Below are 17,700 nucleotides of genomic sequence, written 5' to 3' on the forward strand. Positions count from 1 at the left end.
TCCTGGGAGTGTGTGTGGGGGGGAACTGATTTGGGGAGGGGTGGGGCACTGCCTGTGGATGCGGAGCACCAGTCATCCGTCTCCCCCCCCCCCCAGGTGCTCCTGAGCAACATAGCTGGGCTGATCTTACTTTAGTGTAGACCTAGCTTCAGACTCCCGCTTTCCCCAGTTTTCCTGTGATGGTTAAACTCTGCCCATTTCTCTCCATATTGCTGAATGTGTATGACTGAGAAGCCTGGTAAAAGGAGAGCTTTGCTTTCCGAGCTTATCCTCTGAGTGTGGCTTTACTCCTCTACCCCACACACTGTCGTGCCTCAAGCTGTGCTATGCTGCAGCCTCCTGGAGTGCTGGCCTTGATGTTGCAACTGGGACACATCTGGATCTGGTTTCCCTCAGTTTGCTATGCTAGCTCTTTCTCTGCCATGTGTTTCTGTTGCTTCCCTCTCGGAGTAGCCAGGATTCCAAATAAAGACTGCCAGGGACCAAAGGTCATGGATGTTCTTAGTATACACAGGGAGAGTCTTAAAGGGCCATCAGAGCTTTGAGGGGACTGGCTTTAGTCTAGGTTAGTTTGGGGGGGCGGGGTGGTAGAGGAAGTCCTACAGGATTATATCTGGCCCTTCTGCCAATGCACACTAGTTCCCAGGCTTATCTGTAATTGCCTATCAGCTCTGAGGGGGTGAGTTAGGATTTTGTTGCCCCTTACCTGCCCATAACAGAAGGTATTACCCTGTTTGTTGTATCACACCGTAAACTATCCTTTACAACCCCCTACTCCTCTGGGCATGGATGGGGTGAGCTGGGGTCCAGAGGGACCCTAAAGTTAAGAGATTTGTGACTTTCAGCCACTTTTTAGGCAGGTTCTGGTTTGCGTTCAGCAAGAATAGCAACTTGGGGAGGGGACAGAGCCCCCCCCCTGCATCATGGGGAGAGGTAGTGAGAGATACTCTGGGACTATTATCCTGGTTACAGGGATTGGGGCACTTTGAGACTGTTACACTGAATACACAAAAAGGTGCGAGTAGGAAAATAAGGGATTAATGTGGGTTTCCCCCTCTCCCCTCACTTATTTGTTTCAGGGTCTCTTCATGGGGGTTGGGGGAGCTGTGGGGTAACCAAGTGGTAGGATTCTTGGCCACAAATAACCTGCACTCCAGGAGCCCTGCTTACCATTTCTATGGAGATGGTTCTCTCCAACAGGAGAGGCAGAAGAGGCTGCATGTGTCTTACAATAGCCTGCAGTGCTGTCTTGCCCTATAATAACCCTGCTTCTCTTTCCCTTGCTGCTACTGCTGCAGTGTTTTGAGTGCGGATTGCAAAGTCTCTTTATTCCACGCCCTCTCCTCATTGCCCCCTTCCCCTCCCCCCCTGCACTTCCCCTTCCCAGCCAGCAAACCAGTGTTCCTGGGGAGCCCCTATGGGACAGCTCTAAGTTGGCAGGGGGAGGGAGGAAGGGGGCAGAGCCAAGCTGCTCCTTCAAATTGATCCACAAACTGCAAAGTATTTTCCCACATTTTGTATGGAAAGAGGTCAAAAGATGGTGAGGGGAGGAGTAGCTGGTGCTGGAATTCTGCAGCAGGGTTCTCGGGGACCTTGGGCCTCCGCTGGCTGGCTGCAGGTGATGGGAAGCAGCTGTTCTCTGGGCAACTGTCATCTGCTGCTTCTCCTGTGACCTTTCAAACAAAGGCTGTTGTTTGACTTAGCACCAGGCCTCTGCGCAATGGAAAGCTGGGCCGCAGTGCTGAACTAGGGACAATGAGTTGGGCGGGGTATTGACCAAATGAGGCCTGTACATCCCTCCCTGGGCCAGGCAGGCTCCATTGAGGGCCCCACATAAGTAGTAAAGATATTACCCCCACCATCTAGAGGCGTATTCACTCTGGGGTCAGCTCTGAAGCAGGAGAGCCAAGCAGTACCCCCAGCAATTTGTCCCACTCTGCAGTGGAGGTGGCGAGGGGGGAGGAGATGAGACAGTATCCCAAAGCTGCTGTGTCCCTCTAGAAGTGGCCTCCATTTGAGAGTGATGCTCTCCTTAACACAAGGATTCAGAGCAGACTTCTATCTAAGCTGTTGCCATGTGGATGCATGTTGGTGGGAAGAGGGGACTTGCATTAATGCTCAATGTGCCCAAGAGGCAACATGTGGCAGCTGGAGGCTTTTCCCTTAGAGTAACTCAAGGACTGGATGGAGATTTTTTGCCTTACACAAAGCATGAATCACAGTGAGCTGGATCCACTGTGAATACTCAAGTGAATGGACCCAGCTTTCTTTTATGTCTGGGCAGCCCTATCAAGGGTGCTGAGTGCTGCTTCTGGGAGTAGCAGGGGCTCATAGTCCCTGAGACTTTTCTCTGTCTAGCTGAGGCTAGTGAATAACAGGTGACTGCCCTCTACCTGAAATGACAGGCCCATGCTGGGGTGGGTTTGGTTCCAGCCAGGATGGATTTGGGGTGTAAAGCTCAAGTGGTTGGTCATTCTGCAGATCAGCAGTGACAACAGGAAATGCCCATGCCTGTGGAGAACTTGCATGTTAATACCTATGATGACTGACTTTTGTGGTCCATTTAACCTGTCAGTTGCAGCCATGTGATTGGCACCTCCATCCTACTGACCTGGGCTGGAGGAACCAATGCTATGAACATGTCCATGTCAAAACTATTCTCAAATCCAGGGATTGTCAGTGTGTTTGGATTTCCCCTGTGAAGTCTGAGCGTGTGCATGCAGTTATGGAGTTACAGGTCTCAACCACTGTAGGGCTTTAACTGGATGGCAAAGGTCTCCAGGTCCTGGGGCTCTGCGCTCCCATTTGCTGTCTATCTAGAAAGGACCAAAGGAAGGAATATTTCCTTGTTCTGGTTTCATGGTCAAGGCCTCTAACCTAGAGTCCTTGCCTGGTTGAAATGAGCTCTCTGGTCGTATCGAAGATGATCCCTAAAACATTAGGGGAACACTATGCAATTTTGGCTGCTGTTTAGATACTGAAATGACACCTGTCCAGTACTAGGTGATAAAGCCATAGCGAATTGAAGAAACCCTAGGGAGACCAGGAAGGATGTGTTGTGGGGGGAGGAGGGGAGAGGGGCTGGAGACCTGAGCAGCCAAGGCAGGTCACAAAGCTCCACTGAATAGAGAATTCACCTATGCTTCCTGCTTTCTCTACTTCTCCTTACAGCAAATGGGAAAGACAAAAGTCTGAGTGCTTCAGAGCTAAGGCTAAGTGGCGATGGCATTGGCATTGTGGGGAAAGGCTGAGTCTGTATATAGTGGTATGTTGCTCTCTGGCTGTGGCTTTTTTAATGCAGTGGATGGTGAAGAGTAGACTTGCAGTCAAGGAGAGACCACCTACTTTAGTCATCTAGCTTCATCTCTGAACCAAGTAAGCTGAGCAAGTGGCGGCAGCGGTTGCTGCTTTCAATTTGGAGTTCATGATTCCAGTGTGCGTGTGGGGCTCCAGCCTCAGTCAAACAGACATGCTGTCCATGTTGCAGGACCATAACTTCAGCCTTATTGAAACCCTGTGCCATTTGCAGGCCTACGCAACGTAGACCCTATGAGGATGGGGTACTGAGACGTGGGGAATAGACGGGGTGTTTCCACAGCACTGCACAGTTCTCTGCCCTGCCCTCCTCTTAACATTTATGTGAGGTGAGGCACAAAGTCCCCTTGAACAAAACTCAAAAGTTGAAAATCAACCCTCAGACTAGCTGGTCTGTTCGGCAGAACATGACCTCAGTCCGTCTTGACACACCACACTGTTATCCCAAGATAGCACTGAGCTGGGCCCTGTAATTATCCCTCTCAGGGAAGTATGGTGTGAGGCCATAATGGTCACTTTCCAGTAGGTGTGGCTTGGTGTGTCGCTGAAGTGAGTTTATTTGCAGTGCTGGGTAGCAAGGCTGACACTTTTCACTCTATCAGGAGCCCTGGCTAGAATTCTGTCCCCTCCTGTACAGGCTTGTAGGGGACACCGTTGCTTAATCCATTGCAATTCACTGATCACTGCAGTTCGCACCATGGGAGCTCGGCACTTCCCACCCGCAGACCGAATAAGAAAGATGTTGAACTGGAGCTAGTGGAAGGAGTAACCCTATTAGCTGTGCTCAGGGGACTGGCATGGACATGGAGGGGATCTGAAATCCTCTGTTAGGGGACAGCAGTGCAGTCACAGGACAGCCTGTCTTTTTCCTTTTTCCTCTTTCCCCTGCCCCTCTGTTTTTCTACGGCGGCAGCTGGCAAGCACAAGATTTGCAGACTAAAGCGAAGAGCAGAGTGAACAGAGATTATGGATGGTCCCAGTGCCTCATAACAAATAACTTCCCAGGAACATAACTTAGCAGAAGTTCTGTTTTTGTCAGTAACACTAGAACATAGGTGACACCCCAAGATCCTGGCTGCATATGACTTCTTAACGGAGCAGTGATCACATATTTGTCTTGAATATTTTTGAGAAACTATGGGTTAAATTCATCAGTCCCTAGGCATGCCATGTTAGCTGAGATTTTCCTACATCCCTCTCTATCTTGTGTTTTAGCTGACTCCCTGGCTTGATCTGCTGTCCAACCCTGCCCTGGGATACTGCAGTATGCTCAGGCCCACAGGAAGAGGGCCAGTATGGCATTTTTCCAGTATTGGGCTAAACACAGTCCAGCTTAAGATAAGGGTGGGCACTAATGCACACTACAAGATCCAGTCCTCCTGCCCCTTACAGTGTATAGCCTTTGCAAGTTTTCCATTACTGAGATGCAATTTCTTTCACTCTCTCCCTTTGTCTGCATGTAACTTATTTGCCACTTAATTCTCTTCTAACTCGGTTGGTGTGTTTCTTATCCTTTTTGGTCATCTGCCACCAGCACAGCTACCAAGCACCCCTCCCGGCCATGCATTGCTGTCCCCTAAGCAAGGAAATAGAAGGCAGATTCTTGTGGAGCGTAATTACACTCCAATTCTATACCAGCTGGTATGAAGAGCAGAGACATTTTGTGGCATTGGCAAGGACTGTAAAGTTACAACAGTCTTCAAAACATATGGCAAGGGGAACTTCAGGAGCTAGCTTCTCATTTCCCTTGTTTTTACAAACCTCTGTGAACGTGCTCCAGCTGGTCTACAATCTGCATCTTCCCCTCTTGGCTCGTCTGGCCTTCTCCGTCCCATCCTGAAGTGTTGTCACTGTTTGGTTCAAGAGCCTTCTCGGCAGCTCCTGCCATCTGGAACCACCTCTCTATTTTTCCCTGGGTCTCCTTCCCTCGTGCTTCAGATCACAGCTGCAAACCTGTGTTCTGAGTGTCCCTTTTGCAGTTAAACAAATGAAGGAAAGACTGATCTGTGTGCTGCTTTGAAGGTATAGGGACCCTGCCCTCCACTTGTGCGGTGGGGTTGTGATGCTGAATGGGGTATCTGGGCACTGAAGAATTCGCTGTTAAAATTAATCCAATATAAAAGATGCTGTGGTACAAGGTAGGTATGTGAAGTGAGGGTTCTGTCTCAGTATAAGGGCCAGGGAAGCTGTGTGCATGTAACAAAATGTAATTCTCCGTCAATCTGGTGCCTCTCTAGCCTCTCATCAGGAACACACAGCTACAGAAAAGTGCTACTACTAATCCTCACCCCAGGCCGGCTGTGTGGTAGCTGGGGATGGGCTGCTGCTGCTTCTCTCTGGAACAACCAGCTCTTTCTAGTCTGTGCTATCCCCAGAGGTTGTCAGCTGGCTGATGCCAGGGGAGTGTTGTCTGTTCAGTTTTCCTGTCACGTCTTGGCCCCATTTCAGGGGCTCAGCTGCCACCCGCATGCACCATAGCTTGTAGCTTTGTTCCTTGGAGATGAACTTTCTGGTTGTGCATGTTACTCATAGGAGCCTGAGCTCGGCAGCACTGATTTCTGCGTTTGATGCTTTGCACCTGTGGGCCCAAGTCTCAAATAAGAGGTCTGGCATGTCCGCTGAGCTAGCTCATCCTCCCTTGGAGGGTCCCTATTGCAAGGTACCCCATCCCTGTGAAAGCACAACCCTGGATCAAGCAGCAAGGCTCTGTCCAAAAGCTCCTGTAAGGTCTACCTGTGTGTGACACATACCTGCCTCTTGCTGCTCTTTCTGAACAGCATTGCTCTGTACTTGTACAGCTTGTGCCTTGAGACTCCAAGCCTTTCAGAGCAGAGAACCTTTTTACTGTCCAGCTCTCCTCCTCTGCAGCACCATATAGAACTCGAGCACTACATGAATAATCTCCAAACAGCAGAACCTAGAGCCCGTGTGCTGCTAGCTGGGACTACTTCTTCCAGGAGTGACTGTTTAATCTTGCTTGATCGTGGGGAACGGTGTGTGATGGGTGGGAACAGTGGGATACTGGCTGTTTAGCTCTTAGCCACCAGTCCCCCACTCCCTGTTTTGGTTTTTTTGTTCTATTTGTTTTTTAATTAGTGACTTTCACTCTTCTTGCTTTTTTCAGATCCTGGGTGCTGTGATCCTGGGCTTTGGAGTGTGGATATTAGTCGACAAAAGCAGTTTTATTTCAGTTCTGCGTAAGGCCATGATTCATTCTCCTTCCTTTTTATCTTCTGATTTATATCCTGTGGGAGATCTGTCCCTCTGTGTATTTTAGCTCTTTAAATACAAAGGCATGGGTGGGACTTCTACGGCATAGCAGCGCAGCCAAGGAACATCTTTCTAAGCAAAGACTGGCTTCTGGCTGGCTTTTAGAAGAACATCAGTAGTTAATGAACTTTTTTAGAGGGGCTGTTGGATCAGTCCAGGGAAAGTGACCTTAAAGTGTGCCCCATTAAGAGAAACTACTTCTAAATAAAAGCTCTTGAGAAATCCCAGATCTGTTCCCAGACATAAGCTCCAGATAAATACATTACAAGCCATGTGGCTGGACCATTGCTACTTGCCAGGCCCCCAGTTCAAATGTGTTCTTACTTTATCTAGTCACTTTCAGTGTGCTCAGAGCTGTGCAGCGAGACAGCTTCTGCCTGAAATAGTTAATCCACAGAGGATATGGGTCTTGGGAGACAGCAAAAGGAGCAGCTGATTCTCAAGCTGTTTGCTGAAATGCAATGGATTACACATACATACATTAATTTTGGTTAATAACTGGGACTCTTATTTAATTCTTAATTGGAGCTTTTTTCCTCTCACAGTTCTTAAACCCACCTTTTAGCCCGAAGTCCACAGCCCCCTGCATGTATAGTAGTAATCTCCTCACTCACAATAACCAGTCAGGAAAGGTGACCTGGGCCTGTTCAGTGGGGTCAATGCATTCTGTGCCAGCCCAAAAATTGAACTAGCTTAACCAAACCTGGGTGGGATTTAAAGGGCTTTTGGTTAGTTGGTAATTGCCACCCACAACAGAGGTCATTTGTTTGTGGCTCTCTTGTATTTAAAGTATTATGAAATAAAAATACAATAAATAAGCACTTCCCACATCTCCAGAATTGTTGATCAAGGCTGTGGTGTGAGCCTAGCCTTGCACACAACCTACCATGGTTCAACTTTATTCCTGGGAGTGAGGAGTAGCAGTAGCTGCCATGCTACATCCAACTCGCTATCCAGTGACGACTGCAGGTGGCATTGGCTACCCAGCCATGTGCCGTGCATCTGTAGAGATGTACAATTTGGACACCATGAGGAGGCTTTCTGGAAAATGTGACCTGGTTATAGGGTTCCATCCCCCTCCCCTTCACTAAATGCTAGAACAGCCCCAAATCATTGATGCTTGTATGATTTTACTGCAGCATCTGGGTTGCTACTTCAGCCTCTACAAGGGGAAGAATCCCAAGGGGGCTACAGCAATGAGGTTGTGAATGGAGATGCATCCCTTTACACTTGCAGCCGTAGGGGTTTGCTCAGGGCCTGTCTACTTGCAACATTCCAGAAGGAGACACCTGTTCCTATTAAACTGGATGACACCATAAGTCTGATTCAAACCTCTGTTGGCACAGCACCATTGAATCACAGATTAGGGTTGGAGGAGTCCAACCCCCTGCTCAAAGCAGGACCAACCCCAACTAAATCATCCCAGCCAGGGCTTTGTCAAGCCAGGCCTTAAAATCCTCTAAGGATGGAGATTCCACCACCGGCCTTGGTAACCCATTCCAGTGCTTCACCACACTCCTAAAACTAACAAAATGTGCGGGACACATTGACTTGACTCGCTGCACTTTGCTCTGCTTGGCCTCAGAGTCTTTCCGTGTCTTTGCTCTGTTGTTTTCCCATTTTACCCTTAATCTCTGCTGAATGTGCACCACAGGGCTTTAGGCTTCCTTCCTTGAGATTTCCAAGCTAAGTTCTTTCTCTGCCCTACTCCCCTCTTTGCTGTACTACTTTCTTCCTCCCCTTTGCTTTTAGTAATCCTACCAGAGACTGGGGAAGAATTCTGCACAGCAGGGCATTCCAGCATCCTGCCAAAGGGGCCTACGTGTCCCTGTTCTCCTTTTGGCTGCCTGCCCAGAACAGGGGAAGACATGGAGCAAGGGGGAATGGAAAGCAGGAATCTCCTGCCAGTAGAGTCTGCAGAGCCTTCCTTGGAGAGCCAAGATGCTGCAAGCAAGGAGCCTAGGATCTTTTGAAGACATTGGCTCGGGGGTTGGAAATAACTTTTTTTTTTTTAATTTTTTAAGGTGGAAATGGCCCATCAATTGCTTCCTAGCAGCAAAGCTGTTCAACAAGTGTCCAAAAGCCCCAATCGTGCCTGCATTGCAATAGGGGATTTGTGGAGCTCTCTGCTAACATGCATGAGTGTGAACTTGGACTTTGATTTAGGGTTACTCCCATAAACACTTCACCCTGCAAGGCAAACCTGTCCAGTCACAGGGCCGAGATGTGATGTCTTGATGCATCCAGTCCCAAAGCTGTTGGGATTTTTTTTTTGTTTTGTTTGGGGGGTGTGTGTGTGTGGAGGGAGAGAGGGCAGGGAGTGTGCCAATGTTCTTGATAATATATGGTGTGGGATTGTCTGCCAGTCTGGGTTAAGAGCTGGCTCAGGCTATTCCAATGAATGACTCTGGCCTTCATGGTTACCTGCCTTCCTTCCAGAACATGCTAGTGGAATGTGTTTCCAGTGCCAGTTGGGTATGTGTTACAGCTGTGTTAAGGGGTGGGGGGGAGGTTTGGGAAGGGAAATCTCTGAAGCTGTCCTGGACCTAGTCTTGATTTTTAAAGCAGATTTTGTTTTCTGGGACTCCCAACCTAGGAAGAGGCACCACCAAGCTTTTTAAGTCCAGTAACCTCCCTTACTGGTCACGCGACATACAGAATTCCCCAACATCCTGAAACTCCTGTGTTGCTAAATGTCTTTCTTGGGCACTGTGAGACTCCTTATAAGCTGGTTAAACCTGCTTTTTACCTCCCTCCCACCTCTCCATAGGGGTGGGCAGTCTCCAAGGAATAGTCCTTCTATGACCAGCATAAATGCAAGCCTCTGTTCTGTAGCTTCCGCAATTGCTATTTAAGGATGGTTGGGAAGGAAGTGAAGACTGAAATAGCAGCTGAGCCCTTCCCCTATAAGGTTACACCTTCCAAATTGGGTTTAATACAAATGGAGGCAAGGGGGCAGCATCCATTCCAGGAAAGTGCAAGGACTGCCAGTGGATTGTGCAAGAGGAGCTACAATTAGGCATGATCTGTATTAAATCTGGAATAATTGATCCTTGCACTCCTTTATACAGCGCTGGCTGGCAGCTGGCATCAGAGCATTACATTCAAATTGTCAAGTAACTCAAATACCTCCTATCTTGGCCAGCCAACACCTGCAAGCCAATTGGGAGTCCAACTTATAGTCTCTCTCTTACACTCACATGGAAAGGAGCATTTAGTCATCTGGTCCTTCATAGTATTCTTTTCCTGCAAATAGATGAGAAGAAACTGGAGAGAGGAAACTGGACAAGAGTGTTTATAAAGTTGGATTGTTAATGTGAAAAGGCCAATGAAAGAGATAGTATTTAAGTAGGGAAAGGGGTAGAACTTCCCCCAACATTCAGTTATTGAATATTAAGAATTTGGGAAATAGTGATGAGGTAGAAAGGGGGGGGGGGTGTGCTCCTGTCCCATCTCTAGGAGTACCAGTGTCTGCTCTCTGGTCAGTCCTCCAGTGACAGAGTCAGGGAATTATAAGTGAGACCAGAAGCTAAGATGTGACTAGTCTTTTACTGAGATTTACAAACCGACTGAATGAGTGACTGCAGGTTCAAGAGCGTTTGGGGGAAGGGAGGCAACCTTTATACCCACAGACAAACTTTTCTATTCAGGTTTCTGCCTTGTGCCCCTGTCAACCCTCCTGCAGCCATAGGTTTGGGCCTTTAATGCTTGCGCAGGCACTAATCAAAACGCTTGACAGTGAGTGCTTGTTTGATGGCTGACTCTTCTCCTCCCTGTCTCCCACAGAGACCTCATCTGAATCGCTAAAGGTCGGTGCATACATCCTCATTGGAGTTGGGGCCGTCACCATGCTGATGGGGTTCCTGGGCTGTGTTGGAGCAGTCAATGAGGTCCGATGCCTCTTGGGTCTGGTGAGTGAATCACTGCTGCCTTTACTCCACGTTCCCAACTTCTCTTCTGGTTATGCCCCTGTCCTCTGCTTCTCCCTGGCTCGGTGATCTCCTTGCTGAGAGTGATGCAGGAGTGAGTCAGTGTCTGGGGACTGGAACCATCAGCAGGGCAGCCTCAGACTGGTTGGGGCTTTAGTTTGCCATCTTGGCTACCTTCTCTGCAGTGTATACTTTTTTTTTTTTCTCTCCACATCTCAGTAACCAATTATGCAGAAAAGAAATGTCCTCTGTGACCTCTCCATCCTCCTTGCAGCCCTGAGAGAACAAGGCTATGTGCCAGCAGAGATGGGTAAAGGGGGTGGGTGTGAGGAGAAGAGACTTGCTTCCTGTTGCAGTGCAGGTGTAATGGGATGTGGGGTGCAATCCAGGCTAGCAGGGCTGCCCTTAGGATTTATGGAGCCCTATGCAGCAGTATTAAACTGGTGCCCCTATGCCAGACTTGGGGTACAGCCACCACCCCCACCCATGGACCCCCAGAAGAACCTCCCCCCATTGCTGACACACACTGAGCTTTCTACACAGCAGATGCTGCAGCAGGCTGGGGTGGGGTTGTGGGGAGGGACAAGGCATCAAAGGATACCAAGCTGCCCAGCCTACCTCACGGTGGTGGAGAATCACAGTTCCCCGCAGAGACCCCGTACCCCCTCCCTCACTCAGAATGTGCCGCGCTGGCACATTTGGCTCCGTGAATACGGCCCCTGCCTAAGGAGACCGCAGCATGCGTTGGGTGTGCGGGAGCTGACCTGTTCTTACCTGCTGTCCCGGTGGTGCCCCAAATTTTCAGGTGCCCTACGCAGCCACGTATGCTGCATGTGCCAAAGAACAGCCCCGCAGGCTAGTAAGGGGTTGTCTCCGCTTTCATGTAAACCTAGGTTCCTTACAGTGCATTGCTGCTTTAGCTCACAGCCAGCCTACAAGCATGCAGGCCACACCATTGAATGTCTGGATGCTGTGTAGCCAGCCCTGGTTCAGCAGCTCTGTCCCATGCAGCCTGTCTACAGACCCACTCTGGCTTCCACTGGCCTTGGTTACAACCAGGAATGTGACCCCAGTTCCTCCCCCGCCCAAAAAAAACCTACCCCACAATATTGTGCTGTGCAATGCCCAGCCTTCTACTGGACGGCTCAGATAAATGTATGTTTTTTCCTTTTAAAGACCCAAAATCACATCACAGCTTATTAACTTACAGGGGTGAATACACTCTTCCCTTCAAACACAGCACTAAGTTGCTTTATAGTACAAATAAAACAAATACACTGGACCCTCGCTAGAATATGTGTCTATATAGCGCGAATTCACATATAACGCGGTTGCAGCCATGGATCCCAAATTTAATTACTTTACTTACAATTCATTTTAACATGGGCCCCGCTATAATGTGGTCCCCATGTTAATGCGTTACCGCGCATGGACCCAAATCCCGTGTTCTAGCGAGGGTTTGGTGTATATTAACAATAGGACATAGGTTAAGTGATGCCAAGTAAAAGGAATACAGTTAGAAAGTGTTACAAGAAAATAAAAGGGAGAAAACACATCTAAAAATCTATAACTTACATCGAGCAAGGTACAGGCTTTGTTTGAGATGGTTTTTCTCAGTTCCCAGGGACTTCAATCCCCACTTGATTGAAGGATCCATCTTTATCTTGCAAGAACTGTTTTCTTGTGTCTGTGAGGGATGCCAAAGATGGCTTCTGTTTTTTTTAATATCGTCCAAAGTTCGATGCTTTTGTTTCAAGAGGCAAGATGCCCTCATGCTGTTTTTTCCCTTGTGGACTTCCCATCCTCCTGTGTATAAATGGGGCTTCCACTGTTTTGATTCCACCATGCTTAATTTACCTAGGAGACAGGTAAATAGCTGCCTTCTCTCCAGTCTTGGGGGGAACCTGTTTCTTCCTATTTGGGAACAGATTTTAAAGCATGATGTCACTAAGTATCCATATTTCCTCAGTGTTAATGCATATATTTCAAATGATATTGATCACCAGTGTGTCACTAGGTTTCAGAAAAGACCTCACTCTGTACCTTTTTTATAACACCGTAAGTTTGTATACAATCAGTTGATTTAATTGCTTATCACCTGAGGTTCAGCCCCCCATCTTTATAGCCCAGTAAACTTTGAAATGGATTCTTCTGAGGGTTACCCCTTAAAATACAGTTTTATTCAAGCTGTGAGGAGGGTGACATGGAGCAGGTGGGGAAGAGGTGGATGCTCTTCCTTCCACTGTTTGTTAGCAAACAGCTTTGTTTATGTAATATGTCTTTGCCTGAAGAGCCGGTTGGTCAGAGAATCAAATACACATTCCTTTGTCTAAGGCAGACCTGCTTACCAACTCCCCCCTGACGTGCCTGGTTTAAAAACACTTTAGTCATAAGAGTTATGGATATATGCTAGAATTAAATCAGTGTCCATACACAGGAATATTAATGATCAGTGAGTTATCAGTTTTCAAATGATACCTCCCAAGGCGCATTTTGTACAAAGATTATTACAGTAGTGTGTAAGGTGCAAATACAGGGCTGGTTAGGGTCACCCTCTCTTACAAAGCTGCCGGAGTGTTAGCCACTGGTTGACCTGGAGGCAGCAGGTCAGAGTTCTCTTTCTGGACAGGAAATCTGCCCCTCACCCTTCCCCCTCTATATAAAAGAAACCTGTTTTGTCACCTTTGTTTATGCACCATCTCCAAGACATATTGGAGGATATCTATACTTTCACCAAGAGTTAGTGAAAACATTTCAGTGACCCTAATGACCAGTGCTATTAGATTTCAAACTATATTACGTAACCTTTTAAACAAATATCATGACACCAGTGTGTGAGGTGTTTTGTGTGTTGGGCCTGTCACAGAGTAGTGAACCCCAAATGGGCCTCAGTCTCCTAGCAGAGCTGAGTTCTGGTGGTAAATGCAGAAAGCTTAAGATGTCCCCCTAGGAATCTCTCCTTGCTGCCTTACTCTAGCTCTTTCAAATGGCTCACTGTGAAGTCTCCTCTATTCCATGGATTGGTAAAACTGACTTTAAAAAAATCCCTGGAGCTCTTGCTCCTTCTGAGCACACCTGCTGAGGAGAATGTCCAAGGCTGTGCCACATAGCCACCCCTCAATGTGGTGCCAAGAGCAACTTCTGTCAAAAGCCATGTGGGGGATGGGAGTGGTCTGAGCACCATCATGTTCCGTCACATGCGGACACTGTAATTGGGGCTCCCCTACCTACCAGACTGGCTCACCTCCCTGCTGTGGAGTCTGCTCCTCCCCAGGCCCAGCAGCTAGCCTAGTGGTGGAGGTAAGTGCTTCAGGCCGTGGCTGAAGTGTATTGGGCCGCTAGCTCTAGCTAGTTCTGTTAGCTCTTCATTTTCATGATCAGCCAGGAATCTCTAGACTGAATGCTCCTTACTCCTGTATGAAAGGCCTATATTGTCAGGATTTGCCACGAGCCCTACTGAGGCTGCTGCCCATTGATGTAGACTTGCTTGGGGAGCCAGCAGAGCTAACATCTTCTCTTCTGTTTGTTTTCTAGTACATCACCTGTCTCCTGCTGATCCTCCTAGCTCAGGTTGCTGCCGGGCTACTCATCTATTTCCAGCAAGATGCAGTAAGTTTCATTTCCCTATAAGCCTTCAAGAGACGCAAGGGTTGGTATTGGGACAAAGACCTGCAATGCATTCCTCATCTTATCTGGTTTGGGGCTGGGAGCCCTTGACATAACCAGGCTGGGAAAGTATGTGCAGGCAATGCAGTCAGGGCATCAACACCATACGCAATCTGCCCTGTTGTCCAGTCTGTCCTGACGTGCCTGCCAGGCCCAGCAGCACCATGTATCCAAGGACTAGGAAGTTCCTTATTTTTTCACCCACGGGTACTGTCAGAAGTACCACCCTAACTTGTGGTCCTCATCTGGACACGGGCAAGTCCATGCAGCCAGCAGATCCTCTTTATTCCACCCACTGCTGAAACACTCCATTTTGGGCCCCTGTTGATGTAGTCAGTCCTGGTTACCCACTGCTCATGAGCTCTCTGTGTGCTGCCATTTACATTTAGGGAATGAGCTGCATGTGTCAGGGTTTGGCTCATTCGAAGAGCTGAGTGAGAATAGCAAGTGAGACAGTCTGCCCCAGGCTTGTTTTTAGGTCAGAGAACAAGAGCAGTGAAGGAAGGTGGTTCTTCTGGAGGACAGTTCTTCAGGTGCTTCATCTTATGCTCACTGAAGTCCACAGCAAAGCTCCCATGGATTCTAATGGTGCAGCATTAGGGCCTGAATCAGGACTTAAACTTCCTTTCTTCTCCCCCTGTTGAAATGTAGAGAATTAGGCTTTTTAGTGTGTGTTTTAGTTCCTTGCAAGTGGAAAGACTAACTCTGTAGTGTCTATCTGTGTGTGTGTAACGGACTATGTGGGTGCTTGGACTTGAGCAGTAGTTGGGCAGATATGATGGGTGGTGCTTATATAAACCATGAGGTTTGGGGCAACCGTGTTACTCACTAGCAGACCTAATGCAACCATCCCAACCCGCACCTGGCAAGGCTGTTGGTGGTAGCGGCTCCCAGATATGGTAGCTCTTCCTCCCTTCTGAGCTGGCTGGGTTTCTTCTATGGAGTATCTGTCTGTAGTCCTCCTTGGCTGTGTGCACATGCCTGCTCCCTTCCAATTACCCTGCCTCCCACACTGCGGGTCCCTACAACTCTATCCTGTTGCTGTCCCGTCCCAGTCCACTTGCTTCATTTCCCGTCCCCTTCTCCAAGACCATACAGGACTGCTTTTGCATTTCAAACTCTTCTACACTTTCAGTTTGGGAGTAAGTGGGTTAATAGCTAATCTCTGTATGGGAATCCATTCTGTCCTTGAAGCAGGCCAGAACCCGTAGTCTGATGGGTCTCAGTCTTTACTACCTATTGAAGCCTCATGACCTTCATCTATTGAAACTGCTTTTATTGCAGCTTTCTAGACTAGGGATCACATCTTGTCTTGTGATCTGTGCAGCAGCATCTATATTTCTAGAGCTCTAAGGGAGTAGGACAAAAGTGCTGATCCCCTTCAATGCATTGCAACATCCAATCCCAGTCTTAGGTTCTTTCCCCAAGGCAGCTCCTCCTCTGACCTCTAGCTGGTCAGTCAACACTTGGCTAAAAGATAGATCATGTGGCTAGTGGTGACTTACAATTGTGCTGCTCCTGGTCTGACAGGATTTGTTTTACACTGTTTTAAAACCCACATTATTAAGTCTCAGAGCTCAGGTCTACAGACTTGGGCTCACACTACATTACTAAAAGAAGCTGTGTCGATGTTTGGGCTCTGAAGCCCAGGGAGTGGGGTGGATTTCAGAGTCCAAGAGCAAATTTCTGCATAGCTGTTTTTTTGCACTGCAGCATGAGCCCTGAGAGCCAGAGTTTGTAGACCTGGGCTCTGAGACTTGCTGCTGTGCTCCCACTCAGCTAGCTTGAATTTCCTGCAGTGGGCTGTGGTGATGAAGAGCAGCTGTATGAGCTGGCTTCCTAACCACCTGTGGTGCACACATGGCTTGCTCTCTGCTGTATTGATTGCAAATTGGGGTGGGGGAGGGGAGAGAAGTGGAAACAGTGACCAGCTGGTGTGGGGAGCAGAACAGGCATTTGCATGTGCTGCATCATAGAACAGCCCCAGCTCTGATGCAAATTAGGGGGTGGGAGTAAGGGGAAATTACTGCTTTCTCCTGGCTGTGATCAGCTGTGGCTCAGCAAGGCAAGTGTTTTCTTGCCACCCACCCCAATGCTCTCCTTAACACTCCTTCCTCTCTGCACTGTTCAACACTTCACCCCAAAAACTGCAGGGTTTTGTCTAACCTGGAATTTCTTGCAAGCAGCTGATATTGGCAGCAGTGTAGGGGAAGAAGCCAGGGACTATACAGTAAGGGCTCCTGCAGCAAGGTGGTGCCAGTATACACCCAGTAGCAGAGCTGCTTGGATTCCTTCATCCTTTATGTGGAGGAAAGGGGGCAGTTCGGCTCCCTAGCTGAGATTCCAAACACTCCCATGCCATCCATCCAAGGCAATCGAACTCCATGTGGGCTGCTACATTGGAGCCTTTGGGAGGATCCCTTAAACCTGCAGTGCTATGTGCTCTGTCGGGTACTTGGGGGTGCTGCTCTGAAGATCTATGCAAGTGTTATTGGCTAGGATTTCTCCTGCCCCTCTGACTTGCAGCAGGCCATGCACTTGTGGTGCTGTGAATGTTACTTTGTATTTAGTGCCCCTTCTCCTGAAGGAGTCCAAAGAAAGTACTGTAAAGTATGCTGAGAACTACACAAGACTCAGTCTCTTAGCATGTAGGATACTTTCCACAATGACGTTCTCTTTGGTTCAAGAAACTTGGCTAGGAAATAACTTTCAGCGATGGACCGTGAGGGGTTGGGGTTGGTGATGTTTAGGAAGAGGGCACTTCAGGCCTGAAATGCGGTGTACGTGACAAATCTATACCTCCACTTCTCAGTAGAGATGTCCGTACCCCGTCTGGCAAAGCTGCTCCCAGGAAAGTACAATTTGTCCAAAAGTAAATAATACCAAGTGCTTTTCATCAGTAGATCTCACAGCGCTTTACAAAGGAGGTAATCTCACTGCCTCAGTATCCCCAGTCTCTAAAATGGAGATAGAGGGGGTAAAAAGACTTGTCCAAGGTCACCCCGCTGGTCAGTGGCTGAGCTGGGAGTAGAAGCCAGGTCTCCTGAGGCCCAATCCAAAGCTAGGTCACATTGCTGCTGTATGAAACCGTTAGTTAAGAGCAAAACCTGAGTGACTTCTGAAGTTTTTTTCTTTCCCTGCCTTCCCCTCTCCTCCAGGCCTGGTTTTGGCTAGGAAATGTTGTATCTTCCTGTCCCTTCCATCCACCTTAGTCTAAAGTTCTGGCCCATCACATGTCAAGGTCCATTGCCCCAGGGTTGCCCTAGCAACAGATAGTCTCTCTCCCCCCCCCCCCCCGATCCTCCAGCAGTGTGTAGTGGCAACGAGGCTTCCACACCACGGTGTCCGTGGAAGGCAGGTGAAGTATCCTCTCCACCGTAGATGTCTGTCTCCAAAAAGTGTTCTTAACTTGGGTGAGCGGACAGGTATTGGTTTAGCAAGGGTTAAAATAGCAGTGACTCTGACAAATCCAGGTTCAACCCCCAGCTTAACATCAGTGAAAAGCAGAGTTGACATCTGT

At 48.4% G+C, this 17,700-nt stretch overlaps 1 protein-coding gene across 6 annotated transcripts in view; it reads left to right on the forward strand.

Moving 5' to 3' along the window:
* Positions 1 to 17,700, forward strand: part of CD82 (CD82 molecule) — a 63,642-nt gene that overhangs the window by 33,539 nt on the left and 12,403 nt on the right. For all 6 annotated transcript variants that reach the window (XM_073348069.1, XM_073348068.1, XM_073348070.1 and 3 more), the window contains 3 exons: positions 6,440 to 6,512; positions 10,372 to 10,496; positions 14,049 to 14,123. In XM_073348069.1, the coding sequence (XP_073204170.1) occupies positions 6,440 to 6,512; positions 10,372 to 10,496; positions 14,049 to 14,123 (273 nt within the window). The remainder of the gene's footprint in view (positions 1 to 6,439; positions 6,513 to 10,371; positions 10,497 to 14,048; positions 14,124 to 17,700) is intronic.

This window comes from Lepidochelys kempii, chromosome 6 (assembly GCF_965140265.1).
Source record: "Lepidochelys kempii isolate rLepKem1 chromosome 6, rLepKem1.hap2, whole genome shotgun sequence".
Lineage (NCBI taxonomy): Eukaryota > Metazoa > Chordata > Testudines > Cheloniidae > Lepidochelys > Lepidochelys kempii.